Source organism: Mytilus trossulus, chromosome 10 (assembly GCF_036588685.1).
Source record: "Mytilus trossulus isolate FHL-02 chromosome 10, PNRI_Mtr1.1.1.hap1, whole genome shotgun sequence".
Taxonomy (NCBI): domain Eukaryota; kingdom Metazoa; phylum Mollusca; class Bivalvia; order Mytilida; family Mytilidae; genus Mytilus; species Mytilus trossulus.
Genome location: NC_086382.1, coordinates 27,727,922 through 27,748,863, shown reverse-complemented (window position 1 = coordinate 27,748,863; position 20,942 = coordinate 27,727,922). Strand labels below are relative to the sequence as shown.

Here is a 20,942-nt window from a genome sequence, read left to right as displayed (position 1 = left end):
GTCACTTGTGTGCATTTTGTGTTTCGACTTATTTTATCTTATTTTATAATTCCCTTGTTATAGTTGAACGGTATTGTCTATACACATCAACATGTTGCACAGGAAAGTACAGAATTATCTTTTCAATTCTTCTCCTGTTATGATGTTTTAGTGCTGATATATCTTGGCAGTCTTTTCAGCTGATTATAGTTTCGTCAATGCTAGCTTTTTTATGTACATTTATCATTCTAGTCTTGTTTTAAAATGATTTTAGTCAAAATTCCTAATCTTTCATATTTCACAGTAAATCGTAGGAAAACAAGAATAATGTCAGGCCATGGATAGAGTAACCTTGCTACAATGAATCCTCTCGGATTTAGGAAAACATAATTATAAAAACACACGAAACCTATAATTACTTACCAGTTATAATATCTCTGTAATGGATAACCGCAGAGAGCATACGAAACATATTACGACTTACTAGTTCTACTATCTCTGTAATAGATAACCGTAGAGAGCAAATGAAACCTATTACGACTTACTAGTTCTACTATCTCTGTAATGGATAACCCCAAAGCGACTATTGTTGGACTCTTTGATGCGTTCACAGGTCTAATTCTAGGATCGTACCCCTTCATCAAGGTTTTAATAAGGCGTTCTTCATCATTAACAATTGAAGTGTTTGGTAAGCCTAGAAATAAAAGAAGAATATTATTATTCCCTTATTTAAAAATAAAAATTAAAAAAAAATCAGAAACATGATCGCTGATGTTAGTAATCTTATTTAACACGTGTAATTTTGCTTTTGCATAAATTAACTAGTAATGTTATTCAGCTATACATTTTGAAGTACTATATATGCAGTTTTAACCTACACGCTTTGTAAACTTAACGTATTTGTTTTAAAAATAAACTTTGATTTTTTTACTTTCATCATTTCATAGATGAAATTTTATTATTTTCACAAATCAGTTTTATATTTGTCTTATTAACTAATAGAATAATTGCGCTTAATTGTCAGATAGCTATATATATAAAAAAAAAAAAAAAAAAAAAGCCTGAATAAAATACTTCGATAGCAATCTGTAGCTTCAAATAATTATATAAGTCACAATTCAAATCTTTAAATTCCACAGATAGGACATGAACAGTATATTTTTATATTATTCTACAATTTGACATTACACGGTTTTATTTGTTGAGTTCATTTTCAATAGATGTCTTGCACTATTACTGTTTCTAATTGTTTTAACAAAAAGAAACAAAAAAAAGGGAGAATAAAATACAAATGATAATAAAATGTTGTTTGAGAGCTATACTGGTCGGAACTCTATTTGTCTTAGGGATAAAAAAAAAATACATTCTGACATTGTTAGCACACTCCGACTAACGTTTTTTCACCGAGTATGTATTAAACTGGGACACATCAATCAGTAACAGTGATACTTTATTTCCGAAGAAAATCCAACAATGACAGCAAAAGTGAGAACAAGTTGGAAATGATAACAGAAGTACAAATGGCTGAAATATAGAAAAAATAGACGTGAATCTAGTTATAAGGCTACTTGAATCATATAGCTCAAGAAACAGTAAATAGGTCATGTCACAGATTCATAAGGTTTTGTCGTACTTAATAAAGGAAACAGGACAGGATAAAATGGACACATCAACTATAAGAGGAAAACAAAGAAATAACAGAAACACTGCAACAAAAAACAAACGGCAATACAACATACATAGAAGCGAACCTTCAGATAAGAACTGTCTTATTCCTGACATGGTATATGACATTTTAAGAAAAAATGGCGGGTTAAACCGGAATTTGTGGCTAGCCAAAGCTCGCGCTTTATGGCAAAAGACAAAGTTTTTAGTTGATATAAAAATAAGAAGATGTGGTATGATTGCCAATGATACAACTCTCATGGTTAAGTTATTTAAACAAACACAGAACAAAACTAACATTATTTATCAAAAACATATATTAAGTATACGCAAGAAAAAAGTAAAAATTAATTAATTGATAAAACTTTAATTTTCTTCCATTACCCTTCAGCAGGTACAAAATTACAGAAAGTTAAACCTTTCTAAAAAGGTTCGGATTAGCTTCGCAGTATGATAAATTATGTCATATTCTATTTTGATTTGTGTAATATAAGTTTTTCGAAGAGGGAGTTTTAATTTGTCTATTGAATACGTGTTCATTTGCTCTTAACATTTTCATTTTTATATACAATTATTTGAGTTTCAGTAATATTTTTATTAGTTAATAGTACGCAAGGATATCTGACATGGAACACTCTTTGAGCAAAAATTGGCGTCTTCAGTTTAAACGGTGATACATTTTAATAGACTGTAAAAGAAAAGAAAAAGTAAATTCACCAATGATCTATATACAATACATATAAGTAATATCATCAGATCACCAATCTAAACTTGTGTTGCGTAAAGATTTTAAGATTTCGTGCATACTGTACGAAACAGATAGCTCCGCATACTGGTGCGAGTCAATTACCTGGTAGAGAATTAAAATGCTTCCATATTTTTATGGTAAAATAGATTAATTGCCTTTGTATGGTGTTAACATTAAATTCGTTTAGATATCACAAGACGCGTCAAATTAAGATATTTTATTAAATTGGACACATTAAGGACATTAAGATCTTTTAACATATGGCAACGAATACAAAGAAGACAATCCAAAGATTTTATGAGCATTTGGTATCATCCTTATTTTCTTTTCCATCTGTAAACGTTTTCTCTTTTTCTTATTTCTGTTCCATTTTTATCCTAGCATTTCACTATTTGTAATTTCTTCAATTTTTGTTTTTACTTTGAGATGCGGTAAAGTTTTTTTTTTATAAAAAAAGCTGTGTTTCTTTTGAACTCGTTTTTATTCTTAGTTTTCCTTTTCTTAATTGTAAATAAACTGTATTCATTTTGTTTATTTTTTCTTTTCTTATCGCATATGATTTTTTTGAAAATCGTTTTTGCAAGTTTTTTTGGCAATAAAGGTATAAATATCTACAGAAAACACATTGCATAGTAATTTCAAAGATACACACACTACCTCAAGGTGTTAAACAATTTATTCGTTATCAACACTGTAAGTTTATTTCATATAGTTGAAATATATATTTATTGCATTAAGCATAAAAGAAGATGTTGATACCATCATGGCACATAAAAAGTCTTTTATATTCAATTCATAAGATAATCTCTATAATTTAAGATTTTTATGACATAAAGAGGTTTTAAATTGATTAGAAATGCTATCTTATTTAAATCTGATTTGTATCTTATTGGATCAACCTGCTTTAAAAGTAATACAAAATGATGAATTATTTTCATACCACCATTCATGATTACAGATATTTGAAGAATTATGTAACACGTGTAGTGCGATAAATGAGCCGTTACCAAAAACCTTGAGTTAGATAAATATTTGAACATTTGACGAAGTGCTGGCTCTCAGGGTATGGTTTGACAACACTTAGTTTGTAGTATACAAGATAAAAAAGAAGGAAAACAGAAATAGAACTGCAGACTCATGGAATTTACGTAGTAACAATACTGCCTTTTTCATGTAACATTTCTTAAAATGTTTTACTAGATAAACACAAAGTAATAAAAAACAGAAAAGATTTTTTACAAGAAAGTTTGAACCAATTTAATTATCTTCATGTCTTACTTACTTTTAAAGTAATTAAAGAAAGTTTAAATCGATGCCGCATGTTTTAAAGTTGTTTCTACTCATTTGTTAAAAACATTAACTTTGCTTCATCATGTTCATTTTAAATCAAATATCTAAACTTTCTATCGTTGCAAAATTGAATCGTACTATGCAGATCAACCAAAGAATAAGTTCTACCCTTTCATTTATTTGAGTTTCCTAAGCAGTTGTCTCGTTCTTCAAATATCGTCTATTTTCAGATGGATTATTCCAACTAGATGTTTGGCGCAAAGGACAAAGCAAGATGTTTGGCGCAAAGGACAGAGCAATTTTGTTGGCGCAAAGGACTGAGTGATCTGTTGCAACAATGTAGCGGTCATATTCGGCTAGATGAAGAGCGGAAAATACCTCATGCAAAAGAAGATATATTTGAAATGGAAAGGGCTTTACATTTGACGTGCAACAGGCCACATTAAACGACCCCCCCCCAAAAAAAAAAACCCAAAGAAATTTTGAAATCATGGTTCTCTCATATACTGACAGTTAGACAATCACTGCAAACAGGGAGCTATTATTTGTGCTAATCACAATTTTTTTCTTCAATATTAAAAAAGTGCCATTAACTAAAAAACATGTGTATTAAATGTTTCTGCAACTTTAACAAGTACCAACCATTTCTGAGAATAAACGAATTATCATTTCACTATTTCACTTTCATTAATAACTTATTAAAAATACTAAATTAATACTTTAGTTTGACTTACTATTTATCTCGTAGCTAAAAGTGACGTTAACTATAAAACATAATTATGTATTAAATGTTTCTGCACCTTTAACAAGTACCAACCATTTCTGGGAATAAACGGATTATCATTTCACTATTTCACTTTCATTAATAATTAATTAAAAATACTAATACTTTAGTTTGTCTTACTCTATATCTCGTACCTAATGCCTCGTAAACTTATGTATGGTCGATATGATAAGAAATTTTACAAGAATTATGGAATATCAGGGAGACAGAAAAGACATATTGAATTAAATTTCTGAATGCATGTATATCTGATTGCAATGTATATTGTATGCATATATACAACTATCAACACGTCAAACTGAAACTATCTTAAAAATGACATGCGTTACCCATTAAGAAACGACCAAAGATTGGAATAATAGTACACTTGTATGTAATGATCCAGTTAACCTTTCATCTATCGTGCACGTGTTGCACATGTTGCATAATGTTTTTGATTCTAGTTTGGTGGTTTAAACATCATAGGTGTATCATTAGATAAGAGGTTTGTCTAAAGAAGATTAATGAGCTATCAAAAACTTCATCTTTTAAATCTCTCAGACCCTCCATGTTGAATTAAGAAAATATCAACTGCTAGTCATATGAATATATTTCTTTCAAATTGTTCATATTGCTACAGAAATTAGTTAGTTCGTCTTCTTCTTGTCTTTTAATCAAATAAGACGTTTTGTTCGAAGCATGGAAGTATGTGCAATTAAAATTTCTTCCAAAAAATTAAAAGTCGAACTTTTCTCACTTTTTTAAAATTCTTATTTGATGTGTTAATCAATTACAATATGGTTGTACGATCTTCATATAGGAATGTACAAAATACAATCGACCTTCTATAAGTTGTCTTGCACAAAAAAAAAATCTATTGACTTTTAAAGACACATTACCGTGTAAAAGACCTGTAATCATTTGCCAACAATATATTAAGATTTGTCATTAAGTAAGAAGTATTATTTCTACTCAGACAAACGTTATAATTTGTCTGCCACTGAGATTAATATGTTGTTGTTTAATGAAGCCTTAGAGACAAAGACAGACGTGTTTCCTTGACACAACCTTCTCAGTTTCAATCAGACTTAAGCCTTAGATATCCGTACAACTACGGTATCATTAGAAAGCTATCATTATCTCAAGGAAACACGAATGATATTGTATTGTCTTTTTCAATGATATTGTTTATGTTACTCTCTCACCAGCACAGATATGTTTCAGTTTAAAAAATGACTGTCGTATACCTAGGGGTTATACATGCTCCGATTGCATATTGCTGTGTATGGGTAAGGCAGCAACCATTTGATTTTCTGGGGGTGGGGGTTGGCTATGATATTTTTTGGAAAAAAAAGTTTGTTTCCAGTCTTTGGAGAAAAAAATAATTTGACCCTGAGAAAAAAAAATGTTTGTTTAACCCTCTGCTGCCACTTTATGTAATGCTAAAATTTAAAGAAAAAAATTGTTTTTGACTTGTCGCCAAAATACCCCCCCCCCCCCCCAGAAGAATCAAATGGTTGCTGCCTAATCATAAAAAGTATCATAACGTATGCATCTCGAGCGGACAATCAAATACTGCAAAATCACCGAGAAAATAGTTGGATCATTGGAATTCTAATGCAGTCAAAAATACATTTTGGTTCACACGTCACAAATTATTCAGCAAAGAAATATCAATTTAATTAAAGATTGTTTCTTTTTACCAGTGTAGACGGGTCTCATAAAAAAACGGTAGTTGTGTCAAGTAACATCCCTTTAGTCAATTTTGTGTACGCATAATTCGATTTTATTCATCTGTATACCATTAAACCACGGCCGACACTCGGCTAACCGAGAGATTGGTCGGTTAATCTATATTGAGTATGCGGCTATATCGGCAGTGGGTCTGTTAATCGGGTTGGCTAAAGTCTGTTAAGAGTAAAACTCACAAGTTGATGTTAAACTCTGTTAAATATACAGATTTTTTGGCACATTATGAGAATCACATCAAAAAAACAAAAGTGTCTGACAAAATGATATATATCATAGAACATTTTCCACCATTAAAAAAAATGCATAGCCTGCGCAATTTTAAGTAAAACGAAAAGGCGTCGTGCAAGTATGCTTCTACGCAAAGCAATATTTTAGATAAAAGGCCAAAAACCATTTTAAGATATGATTTAAAGGACACAAAGTAGTACTTTGGTTCTAAAAGATCAATTGTCATTGATAAATATTTCATAATTGTTATATAAGTTGAGTTATTCCACATTTTAATGAATATTAGGGAAATACAGTCTGTTAATGGGTTGGACAATTTAAATCGTGTCAGTTAAGAGTTATTTAGCCACGACAATAGTCTTACTACCTTGAGTTTATATTTTCACATTGAAAACAATGAGATGTACTTATGACGAAAAAAATACAATACGGTCCAACAGTATCCTCATAGAAAGAGCACTTTTATTTTTAAAATTTTTCTCTGCATTTCATTAAAAGGCCTTAGGGTGTGTCACATCAAATTAGCGTTATATGGACTGATTGGCCGCTCGAATTTGCATGAATTAATTATTTACGCCAAGTTATCAATCAGCCTTATTTTTTTGTCTGTTCAAAGTCTGTAACATCTATGAATCTGTCATGTGTTGCAATTCAGCTGGTTAAATTACATGCGTTTTCTTTGGCGTCACACATTGGCGGATAGACCAGCGTGCACCAAACGTACAGAGAAAACTGACAAAGTCGGTATACGTTAGTTGCACGCCATAGTAACGCTTAGCAATCGTTCAAAGCGCGTTGCATAAGTTTGAAGTACGTCGAAATATAAAGGTAAAATTGAGAAAGGAAATGGGGAATGTGTCAAAGTGACAACAACCCGACCAAAGAACAGGCAACAGACAAAGGCCACAAATGGGTCTTCAATGTAGAGAGAAACTCCCGCACCCGAAGGCGTCCTTCAGCTGACCCCTTAAAAATATGCATACTGGTACAGTGAAAATGGACGTCATAATAAACTCCGAATTATACACAAGAAACTAAAATTAAAAATCATATAACACAGGCCAGAGGCTCCTGACTTGGGACAGGCGCAAAATTGCGGAGGGGATAAACATGTTTATGAGATATCAACCCTCCCCCGATACCTCTAGCCACTGAAGGAAAGTAAATATGATGAACGCTACAACCCGAGGAAATGTTTATGCAGCATAAAAAACATACAACATACGCCAACATACGTTTCTTGAACGCCGGATAAACGATTAATCGTAGGTACGCTTCTAGTACGCCCAATTCACGCTTAAAGCACATTGGCAGCGTAAATGATTTTCAACACGCCGGAGCTTTACGCTGATGTGTGACCCTGGTATTAGTTGTATTTCCTCAATGCTTTTCAACTTTGTTTTTGGCCTTTTAAACATTGTTTTTGAGCGTCACTGATGAGTTTTTCGTAGCCGAAACGCGTGTCTGGCGTAAATATAAGGCGCAAATATCAAATTTCAATCCTGTTATCTATGAGGAGTTTATTTCCGGTATGTTTTTTCCTTTGTACCGAGTCATCATTCTCATGTTCTGCCGCCTAAGGAAATGTTTGTTCCAAGTTCTAAACCGTGTTTCTAAACAAGAAATAGACTTTAGTAAGTTTTTTTATATAAGTGTTGGGTGCTGATTTAATGTGTAACAACAAGACAATTTTATATTCCTGTAAATCACAATAAATGCATAATATTAATTTTATTTTTCGAGTAATGATGTATTCCAATGATATTGTAAGTCATTTAGCCGACTCGCAGTCCGCAAACGTGCTTGTTTTTCTATCAAGTGACCTTCAAGGTGGTGTAGAGAAAGGTTGATGTTGAAAGGTTTGTCTATATTTGTTTGCATTATAAACATATTTCAGTTCATTTGATAAAAAAAAATCAAAACATTACGAAGTTTATCTCTGATTTATGTACTTGTTAACTATGTAAATGACAAATTGGTGCCATTCAATGAAACAGAATCCATATGATATATGCGACCATTCTTTGATGAAATTAATATTACTCTGATTTAACACTTTTTAAAATATTTTTTATCAATTTTCAGATTCCATTGTCTAAACTTATGTTTCATTGTTCATGTGTTGTTTCCATTTATTCTAGCCACTAATATGCGGTCTATCTCTTTATTCAGATAACACTCCATATAACAATTAAATTATACTAGTCTTGTTATGCCATTCATAACTCTTAACAGACCAATTAACAGACCGAGTTTTATACATCCGACCCATTAACAGACCATATTTTTATTAAAAATTGATTAATGTCACCAAAATACAGTTTTTCGTGTAGATTTTTCACATATTGATGTTAATATGGTAAACAAACATAATGCTAGTCTTCTTTCGATGTTCAAAAGATTGCATGCAAGTAAACTCAACCAACTTATCATTTTTGTGTACATTTTGTGTGTATAAAATGTGTATAAATTTACTGATGAGTAACTCGCCTTTTCATTTTATAGATCGTTTATTGAAGCTAGAAAAAAAATAGTTACTGCACTGGATTCAGTACTCCAAATCATTTTGTCAGACATGAATAGTTTTTATGATATAAATATAATTAAAAAGTTATACAATGAAACATGCTGACCTTGCACTGATTTTCACGATAACACCTGATTAACAGACTTTAGCCAACCCGATTAACAGACCCACTGCCGATATAGCCGCATACTCTATATAGATTAACCGACCTATCTCTCGGTTAGCCGAGTGTCGGCCGTGTAAACTCTTTAATTTTATTGCGTGTTTCAGCATATTAGCACAACTAATGATTGTAGATCATTAGTTTTTTACTAGTGTACTATAGGAAAGTGTTGATGAAATTTAATTCACTGGAACGTTTTATAAGCTTGCTCTATCATGTTGCTTTATATTGTTTATGCATTTTAATGTGCATACTCTAGGCGATATTCAAAATCAAAGTAGATTTAATTGATCAATGCACACATACATTTATCGATTTACAATGTTGAAGCTACTTATTTTCACATTTTTTTATATACAATTTTTTTAAATTGCGAGATAAAGAGGAAAAACTACATATGTCGAAGGAAGCATGTTTGGTAATGCGTTTTATATTTGAAAGATCTAACTAATCAACAAACCTTGAAGACATGCACTGTCTCAATTAAAATGCAACGGAATAAAAAGTTGAATCAATTATGGCGAGAGAAAAAACGACTACGTTCAAAAATAAAGAGTGGCAAATAATTTAGAAAGTGGAAAACCAGCCGAGATCTAAATCACGTGTACTAATTAAAATAACTTTTTTCTCCTATTATTATTATTATATACTTATTATTTATTGCATGTTTGATATATCATGACATCATTAAAAGATTACATAACACGTGCGTACAAGATAATTAAGAACATAAAAGTCGCATGAAACTATACAGATACAATGAACAGAGGATAACTGTTTAGTTATAACCTCTTATCAAATTTATTGATTTAAAAGGGAAATTTTACGTTTGTATGCACTGGCAAGTAATATACTGATAAATACATAATTGATAAGATCTCCGGAGGCTAAAAATTCCATAATCTTGTTGCAGCAAAAAAAAACCCAGAAAGTATCATAGACAGTACAAAACAACTGAAAGACAGTTGACGTGACTCGGTACTTATTAATCCCTCATTGAATTCATGTCTTTCATGTCTGCTAATCTGCTTTGTCTATATGCCTTTTTGTGTTTCTTTGGTACATATGACGTGGCTCTGTACTTATAAATCCCGTCATTATGTTATTTTGCTATTTTAATTTTTTGTATTATTGTCTTTCGTTTTTGCTAATGTGCTTAGTCTATATGCCTATTTGTGATTCTATGTTACATTTTTTTATAGTGAATAAGATTTTAACATGTAATGTTGACTGTTGTCCCCATATTTTTGACATTTTTACCTATTATGCTTGTTTGTTTTGTTCACAGATCGTTGTCAATATATTGGAATTTAATTCGACTGTCATAAAAGTGGGAGGTTTGTCTAGCTATAAAAACCAGGTTTAATCCACCATTTTCTACATAAGATAATGCCTGTACCAAATCAGGAATATGACAGTTGTTATCTATTCGTCTGGTGTGTTTGAGCTTTTGATTTTGCCATTTGATTAGACTTTCTGTTTTGAATTTTCCTCGCAGTTCAATATTTTGGTGATTTTACTTTTTAAATCATAAAGATTGTTTAAGATAACTTAACTTCATCAATTAGATATTTCAGAAGTGCTAAAAAATTATAAATCTTCCTTAAATAAGAAAATACTTTAAAAAAAAACCGCTATAAAAAAGAGCTCACCAATCAAAACAAGAGTAGCCCCCAAGTTTATAATGATCATCTTTTCTTTTTTGTGAATAATTAAATACTGAAAGAAGACTTGCATGCGACTTTAATTTAACAAAAATATAGGAGAGATTAAAACTGACACGAAGTTTTAGTCTTTGAGACAACAATCAACAGATGGAACAAAAAACATTTTCCATATTCGCGATTATATCTAAATATTTCATTTTTCGTTTTAATGTCCAATTTTATTTGATTTGATTGTAAATTCTGGTGGCTTTAACTGGAAATATGAATTTAAATAGTAAGAAGAAAATTTTAAAAGTCGTCTAATTGGCTCGGCAGAGAACAATGCAATGTTGTTAATCATGCGTCTGATCAACATGTCGGAGATATGTTTACAGATGTAAAAGAATACAGTCGTTCTTCAAGCTTGCAAATTCACGTGTGTAAAATCTTTCGAATTCCTTAAAAGCCAATACAGAATAACAAAATATAAGTGTCTTTGTCCTTTAAAAAAAACCTCGCATTATTAGTGTAGTATTGAATATTACTATAATTTTGTTTGCTTCTGTGTCTGTCTTTGTTGAAGATCAATTTTGTAATCTAACTGCCTTTGTATTTGAAGGCTTGCTTGCTGGTTGAAACAATGAAGTCATTATTAGGTTAGGTAAACTTTCCCCCTTAAAAAGAAGACTAGTCCGACAGATAACCAATCTGTCTGTCTGTAGGACTAGACTACTCCGAAAGGAGACCTAATGCATTTGTAATGACTTAAAGGTTCAGCTAACAAGCACGCTAACTAAATATTCTACCTTTACCTACACACTCGATGCATTCTGCTGTAAAGCTCTTTCTCACATTATATATTAATCAAATCGTAAAGTTGAAAAAAAAATAATAAAAATAAAATGCCCGTTTATCTATCTTAATAAATAAGAACGCTCTTATTAAAAGAATTAATCAATGTGTTGACACTTATTGAATAATCATATAACTGAAGTGCTACTGTTTATAACATCTTGAGATTTTAACATTTCATTTGTCTTGAGTAAAGTTGATCCTTTGGGGGGACAATTCATCAAATCTGTCTACAAAGTTGTTGTCCTTGGATTCGAAAGAAGAACTCATTCATTCATGCGCAAAACACCACTTTATAAATTTGGTTCGTCGAAAGCCGGAAGAATTATGAGCAAACCTTTACAAATTAACACATGAGATATTTATTTATTCAAACAGAAACTATTGCGTGTATTTATTATTGTGATTTTGTCGTTTTTAGACTTAAATGCGATTATAATTTTGACGATTTTGAGAAAAATCCTGTTCAATATAAAATATTTTAAAATGCGAGTTTAAATTATTGCGCTTACAACTCTTTCGCATGTTTCGCAATAATAAAATCCTTGCAATTATTTCTGAATTTACAGTATTCAAGTTTGATGAACATATTTTTTTTTCTGGAAAATAATGTCTTCATGAGAAATTGTGTAACGTTTAGAGCCGATTTCATTGAGTGTGTAGTCAAAGGTTATATCTTTGGTTAGCTTGCTTGTTAGCTGAAACATGAAATCACTATCAGCTCAGGTATAATACCATCCTTTCGAAGTAGCCTAGTCCAACAAACAGATAATATATTTGTTATCTGACAGTTTATTCTACTCTTAAAGGAGGGTAGTTTGCCTAACATAATAATGAATTCATGGTTAAGCTATGAAGCGATCTAACCAAAGGTATTACCTTTGACTTCAAACTCAATGCAGTCGGCTGTAATATTCTAACTGTTTACATGGCAGCTTCGCTAGAATTAAGAGTAACTGTCAAATAACAATTTAAGCCGCGGAATTTTTCGAAAAAAAGTCTTTTGTTATTCAACTAATACAATGTACTTGAGCAGCTGAGCTTAACTGATATTATTCAGAAGAGTAATATTCATTAAAAAAAAAACCCAACATAATCTTGCTGTGAGGGGATTATAAACAACAAACGTTCATCTTGGAACTTGAAATGGTGGGCTGTGCTTAATTTTACATGTACTTTAGAATTTATGGTTCGTAAACGATACATTTTACATATGTAAATATATGAAACAAGCTTTTATGGTTCGTAAACGATACATTTTACATATGTAAATATATGAAACAAGCTTTAAGATGGTGAAAAGAAATGGCAAATCTTCCAGAACCAATGCAAACTCAAAAACATTCTTGAACCATATATATTCAATGAAAAATTCGAAATATGTTACTGCAGAGACCTTCAAAGAGAAAAATTGTCTAATATATCACTTTGTCAATTCCTTCTTTCGTTATTCATATTAATGTGTTAACCAATCGATTCTACGATAAAAAAAAAAAAAAGTCTTGATTGAAACAAAGATATATTATTTACAAAGTAATTAATCTTTAAAGTATGTATGAAATTGCCTTCGGAATTTATGCATATAATTGACAAAAATATGCTGATTTGATTATGCTGGACCACGTTATTTTGACAATCAGCGTTACTTTCTTGGGGTTACGAATATCATGAGACATTTCGATAAACGGGACCACATCGAGATGTGAGGTTTTTATCAAATTGCACAAATGCTTAACAAGATAAGGTAAATTGAAGCAACCAGCGTAAGCAAATTGCACCAATGATAAACAAGCTAGATAAGGTACATTAAAGCAACCAGCGTAACCAAATTGCACCAATGGTAAACAAAATAAGGTAAATTAAAGCAACCAGCGTAACCAAATTGCACCAATGGTAAACAAGATAAGGTAAATTACTTAGTAAACCCACCAGCGTAACCGCTGTGTATGGTATGGTAGGTTTGCTTTATCAGTTACCAGCCACGTGACTCAGGACTCTTGACTAAATTTAAACTCGGACGATTAGACTGAAGGGAACCACAAAGCGTAACCATCGGAGTAAGCAATGCGTGGGTGATCACATGATGCTCCTAAAACGAAATCCGGAAATAATCCAAGCCAAAAAATCGAGAGAGAAAATCAAACTGAACAAAGTGTTTTTCTTAGAGGTTTTTTCAAGTGTCATCTCGTTACAAAAATAATAATTGTAATTTCATTCGTATAAACAGGCAGTGCATTAAAATGCAATTCGTTTCTCTTAGATGTTTTCTTCATATGTAGCATAAAGGGCGTTAGGTTTTCCCGCTTCAAAATTATTTTTGCGGGATTTTATTGCCTATGTAATAATTCAGCACGAAACCGTCAATGAATCTGAACAGTCGGATTTGCTTTGAAAATTTTATTTCTGGTTAAAGTTTATTCAGCTTTACACAACAGTCATTGGACAAAAGTGAGTTCCCAGTCAAAAAAAGTCCTATCATTTCATCAAAAATCGATATTTTTCAACAAAATATTACGAAGTAGCTGTATGAGCGATTTTATGAATAGATACCAAAAGATCTAGAAATATCTGAAGTTTTATTGTTTATTTGGTTATGATATTATTCATGCTCATTTTAATTTTCTGACGAGATGAACACAAAGAAAAATATTTCTTGAAAAGTTTGCAATTATTCTAACCAAATTAAAATCGCAAAAATTAGCATTTGTGTTTAACTCATCAGATGATCAAAACGAAACTCAAAAAAATTATGACTAAATAAACAATAAAACTTCAGACATTTTTACATCTTTTAGTATCTATTTTATAAAAATCGCTCATACATTTACTTGGTAATATTTTTTTGAAAAATACCGATTTTGGTTGAAATGATAGGACATTTATGAGTGAGAACTCACTTTTGTCCCATAACTGTATATTTGAAGAGTTTTTTGTTTTATATTGATGTATGAATTATATATTATGTGGGAAGATATATGTATGAATTATGTTTATTTTTGATTAAATATAGAGCATCGGCGTTGTCGTGCGACTATCCACTTTACAAAGTCTTTGGTATTTATTAAAGCCTTTTATGGCGTTTATTTATACTCAGAGTGTTTATATACTTGGATATTTGGTACAAATATTGACTATACTTGGATATTTGGTACAAGTATAGGTTTTATGTCTACATGGGTGGTTAATATAAATAAGGTTATCTTTAGTTACAACTTACTATTCAATTGGCTTACTAAATCAAAAGTTTTGGCTACAATTATAAATGTTGAATGGCATAAGATAAATATGCATGAAACTCACTGCAACTGTAACTCAGTTGTGGGGAAGACAATTCTATACATGTACCTATTATTCATATGTTTAATACCTATAATATATTATTCATATGTTTAATACCTATAATATATTATTCATATGTTTAATACCTATAATATATTATTCATATGTTTAATACCTATAATATATTATTCATATGTTTAATACCTATAATATATTATTCATATGTTTAATACCTATAATATATTATTCATATGTTTAATACCTATTATTCATATGTTTTAATATAGGTATATTGTGTATTACTCGATGGAATCACTCCCGATCCCCTAAACGATATTACTGAATTTTTCCCGCCATGATTCTCGGTCAACGGCACATCACCAGCACGTAAGACACGTAAGGGCACGGTAAGGCAATTGCAATTGCAGTTGCAAAAAAAGACAGGTATAGAACTTATTTTAATTATTACCATACCAGAATTAACGCAATAATTCAACATTATAACTATTCTTAACTTAATATTTTAAGCCAAAATTACACGAACTATTTAAAAACCCGCGTTATGCTCATCTCATTAATGCATTGATCGACCACTTGCATATTTTCAATTTGAAAAGTTTGATAGTAGGTTCTGTCCCACCCTTTAAGAAGAAGCAGCATCGGCATACATATAACCAATAAGAAGAAACAATAGCCATCGGAGTAAAATAGCTACACATGCATCAGAAGTTCATCTGCCTCTTTCAGAATAGGAAGACTCAAGAATCAATTTGACGCATGCTCTCATCATGACCCTCTGTAGATACGAGATGCCACTTACAGGAAGACACAAGATGGAGAATCAATTTGACGCATGCTCTCATCAAGACCCTATGTAGATACGAGATGACACTTACAGGAAAACAAGATGAAGAATAAATGACGCATGCTCTCATCAAGACCCTCTGTAGATACGAGATGACACTTACAGGAAGACATCAAGTTGAAGAATCAATTTGACACATGCTCTCATCAAGACCCTCTGTAGATACGAGATGACACTTACAGGAAGACATCAAGATGGAGAATCAATTTGACGCATGCTCTCATCAAGACCCTATGTAGATACGAGATGACACTTACAGGAAAACAAGATGAAGAATAAATTTGACGCATGCTCTCATCAGGACCCTCTGTAGATACGAGATGACACTTACAGGAAGACATCAAGATGGAGAATCAATTTGACGCATGCTCTCATCAAGACCCTATGTAGATACGAGATGACACTTACAGGAAAACAAGATGAAGAATAAATTTGACGCATGCTCTCATCAGGACCCTCTGTAGATACGAGATGACACTTACAGGAAGACATCAAGATGGAGAATCAATTTGACGCATGCTCTCATCAAGACCCTATGTAGATACGAGATGACACTTACAGGAACACAAGATGAAGAATAAATTTGACGCATGCTCTCATCAAGACCCTCTGTAGATACGAGATGACACTTACAGGAAGACATCAAGATGAAGAATCAATTTGACACATGCTCTCATCAAGACCCTCTGTAGATACGAGATGACACTTACAGGAAAACAAGATGAAGAATCAATTTGACGCATGCTCTCATCAAGACCCTATGTAGATACGAGATGACACTTACAGGAAGACATCAAGATGAAGAATCAATTTGACGCATGTTCTCATCAATACCCTCTGTAGATACGAGATGACACTTACAGGAAGACACAATATTCAGTACAATTTGACGCATGCTCTCATCAAGACCCTATGTAGATACGAGATGCCACTTACAGGAAGACACAAGATGAAGAACAATTTGACGCATGCTCTCATCAAGACCATCTGTAGATACGAGATGACACTTACAGAAAGACACAAGATGGAGAATAAATTTGAAGCATGCTCTCATCAAGACCCTCTGTAGATATGAGATGCCACTTGGAGGAAGACACAAGATGAAGAATAATTTGACGCATGCTCTCATCAAGACCCTATGTTTATACGAGATGCCACTTACAGGAAGACACAAGATGAAGAACAATTTGACGCATGCTCTCGTCAAGACCATCTGTAGATACGAGATGACACTTACAGGAAGACACAAGATGGAGAATCAATTTGACGCATGTTCTCATCAATACCCTCTGTAGATATGAGATGCCACTTGGAGGAAGACACAAGATGAAGAATAATTTGACGCATGCTCTCATCAAGTTCCTCTGTAGATACGGGATGACACTTACAGGAAGACACAAGATGAAAAACAATTTGACGCATGCTCTCATCAAGACCCTCTGTAGATACGAGATGACACTTACAGGAAGACACAAGATGGAGAATCAATTTGAAGCATGCTCTCATCAAAACCCTCTGTAGATATGATATGCCACTTGGAGGAAGACACAAGATGAAGAATAATTTGACGCATGCTCTCACCAACAGCCTCTGTAGATACGAGATGACACTTACAGAAAGACACAAGATGAAGAACCAATTTGACGCATGCTCTCATCAATACCCTCTAGAAACGAGATGACACTTACAGGAAGACACAAGATGAAGAATCAATTTGACACATGCTCTCATCAAGACCCTATGTAGATACGAGATGCCACTTACAGGAAGACACAAGATGGACAATCAATTTGAAGCATGCTCTCATCAAGACCCTCTGTAGATATGAGGTGCCACTTGGAGGAAGACACAAGATGAAAAATAATTTGACGCATGCTCTCACCAAGAGCCTCTGTAGATACGAGATGACACTTACAGAAAGACACAAGACGAAGAACCAATTTGACGCATGCTATCATCAATACCCTCTAGAAACGAGATGACACTTACAGGAAGACACAATATGAAGAATCAATTTTACGCATGCTCTCATCAATACCCTCTGTAGATACGAGATGACACTTACAGGAAGACACAGGATGAAGAATTAATTTGAGGCATGCTCTCATTAAGACCCTAGGAAGATACGAGATGACACTTTCAGGAAGACACAAGATGAAGAATCAATTTGACGCATGCTCTCATCAATACCCTCTATTGAAACGAGATGACAGTTAGCATGCAACATATACTAAGACTTTGGAAGCATAATTCAACTTAATTAAAAGTTGAAGAAGGTCGATGATTTTGTTTTCTCCCTGGTAAACAGTGGACATATTTACATATGCACGCAACCATGATTTCGTTGGGAAGTAAAACATAATTACTGTTAACCAACTTATTTTCGCGACCGATTTATTTTCTCAACTTTTCCAAGAAGAAAAAATTATGCGAGCATATAAACGTCGAGAATATGTAAAACTCAAATCTTCCCTTGTAAAATACATAAAGGGAATACAAACATCGTCCAAAAAAATATCGTCGCGATAATGGTCAAAAACTCAAAAAAGTATCCGAAAATTTAGTTGGTAACAGTATTTTAAGAAATTTTAATAACTGTACATGCTTTACATACTATAGGATTTACGGACATGATTAGAACATATCAGGTATAAGTTGTATTTTTTATTTAAATAAATTTAAACACTTTAATACCTCTTAAATACTAAAATGGTAAAGCTAAACACACACCATTGTCTACATTATATAAAGTAAACAAAAGTATATACTTGTAATATCAAAAATGGATTGTGACCACCCAAATCTATATTTACATTATCATTAAATGTGCCTTCCAATAACGGTATTTTTTTTTAAATATAAGGTTATGCATAATTTCCTTTTGGCATGTTATTGTACATTTGTGACAACAAAATTATTGGTTAGCTTAGTAAACAATCTTTCGATAAAAATCACGTAATGAGGCTTGAAAGTGATTTGCGTTGCCCTTAAAAAAGTCAGTGAGCAAGATAATATGACCCGATTTGAATCCTGTCAAACTTTTAATGTATATTTAAATATGATTACAAAATAATGTCAACATAAATGAAGTTTTCTTTAGTTATTGATAAAATATTTCTTAAAGTACTTCCCATCTTCAAAAGATAAAACAAGTACACGAAAGAAAAGCTTTGTAAGATTTGTAAGACGAGAAAGAATTTTCAAAGTAGGGTAAAGTAAAGTAAGGTGGTTTTCCTCCTTTCATTTATTTCATAAGCAAGGATATTTCAAAACTTGTTGTATTTTTACTGAAATGTGCAGGGTATCTAATCTTAAAGAAAATAATTCACCTCTACATCTTCACGCGCCAACTAAAAAACTCGAAAGGAGGTGCTCGGATCCTAATCCTGCTCTATTAGTTTCCTTCTTTTTCCCGGATCCTATTTTTTACCCCTATATCTCAGATCGTCACATTTTATCCCGTATACTAGTAACCCACATCCCAAAAGAATGCCATCCCCGTCGTAGGTGGATATCTCTGTTCTAATCCAGTAATCTGCTGGTACTTTTTAATACTAGTACGCAGGTCTTTGTTTTCCAAAGGAAACATACGTTGATTGTCACAGTATGATTTCATAGTTTTATTATTTTTCCTCACAAAAACCTGACAACTGGATCTTAATTTAATACATCGTAATTTAATAAAGATATATAAATAAAGATATTTACCTTGATACGCGGCATGTGATGCAGATACCAGCAGATAAACCATAACAAAATCCAACATTGTTATTTTAAAAATGTTCAGTAGATGTAGTATATTTAAATCTTTTGATCTCTTAACCCATCGTTAAGTCCTTTGATTAGCCTTCAATTAAATCTTCCTGCGGAAGTCAAATTTGCCAAAATGTAATGTTACAGTGACGTGAAAATTACATGGCTCAACTCTTCTGAAATTGACACTCTGCCTTTCGCATCTGGTCACCTCCAATATTCCATCAATGTGTACTAAGGTTATTGTCGACTGAGCGTTCTAGCTGAAGCCTCAGATGAGCCTGCTCGTCAAATCAGTTTCCTATAATGATTTTAACACCGTAAACTTTAACGTTACTGATTGAATGAGAGTGGTTTTGTGTGATGGTGATCAACAAGCCTTCTTAAACAGCAAATCAATACAAATACTCGTAGTGTAAGACCTCTGTTTACACTTGTCAAGCTTGATATAAAGAAAGAATTGCTAAGATTCATATCCATCAAGCTTAGTTTATTCAATAAAAATTACATTCCTTTTAAAAATGTTAGTTAAATCTCAACTGCTCCTTTCACACAATGTACCAGCCACTTGAATATCACAATTAATTTATCTTTATAAAGAAAACTGATTTACTTTCTCAAGTGTGGACGGTTGAAATTTATAGCCATTTTCTCCAAACGGTCACATAAGTAAAGACACATACTTAGTATATAAATATTTAACTTTGAAGACCATGTCTTTGAAATTGACACAGTTTATTCAGATTGTATATTAAATTTATTTGTCTGCGCCTTTGAACCTGTGATCAAAGAAGGTACTTATATCTGCTTTTTGATACAGTAGAAGAAAAGAGTATTTTGTGTATTAAATTGATCTGATTACAATTATCTACGACCGTAATATCTCGTTTCATCAAACAATTCTCATGTTCTCTTTCAAGTCGAACATATATAGGTACATACAGTATATTGTTTATGTCAGCTTATCTATATTAACTGTCTATTTAATGTAATGTCATTTCTCGTTAAATATTGCGTATCACTATACGAAACATGCAGAGGAAGCAAAATATAAGGTTAATGTCAAAGAACCAGAACATCACAATTTTGTTTCTGGTCAGATGCAGTTTTGTCATTAAAACCCCTACATATACCTGTTTTGTTCTCTGAACCACTACAAATTAACATGGTTTGTTCTCTGAACCACTACGAACCTGTTTTGTTCTCTGAACCACTACGAACCTGTTTTGTTCTCTGAACCACTACAAACCTGTTTTGTTCTCTGAACCACTACAATCCTGTTTTGTTCTCTGAACCACTACAAACCTGTGTTGTTCTCTGAACCACTACGAACCGGTTTTGTTCTCTGAACCACTACAAACCTGGTTTGTTCTCTGAACCACTACGAACCTGTTTTGTTCTCTGAACCACTACGAACCTGTTTTGTTATCTG

The 20,942-nt window shown here is 32.4% G+C and overlaps 1 protein-coding gene across 1 annotated transcript in view; it reads right to left on the bottom strand.

Annotated features, from left to right (window-relative positions):
• LOC134687138 (neuronal acetylcholine receptor subunit beta-3-like) overlaps nucleotides 1-20,270 on the bottom strand; it is a 38,176-nt gene extending 17,906 nt beyond the window's left edge. Inside the window, exons 1-2 of the mRNA XM_063547159.1 lie at nucleotides 19,466-20,270; nucleotides 525-673 (exon numbers count right to left, since the gene is read on the bottom strand). Of these exons, the coding sequence (XP_063403229.1) occupies nucleotides 525-673; nucleotides 19,466-19,523 (207 nt within the window). The 5' untranslated portion in view covers nucleotides 19,524-20,270. The remainder of the gene's footprint in view (nucleotides 1-524; nucleotides 674-19,465) is intronic.
• Nucleotides 20,271-20,942: the final 672 nt, after the last annotated feature.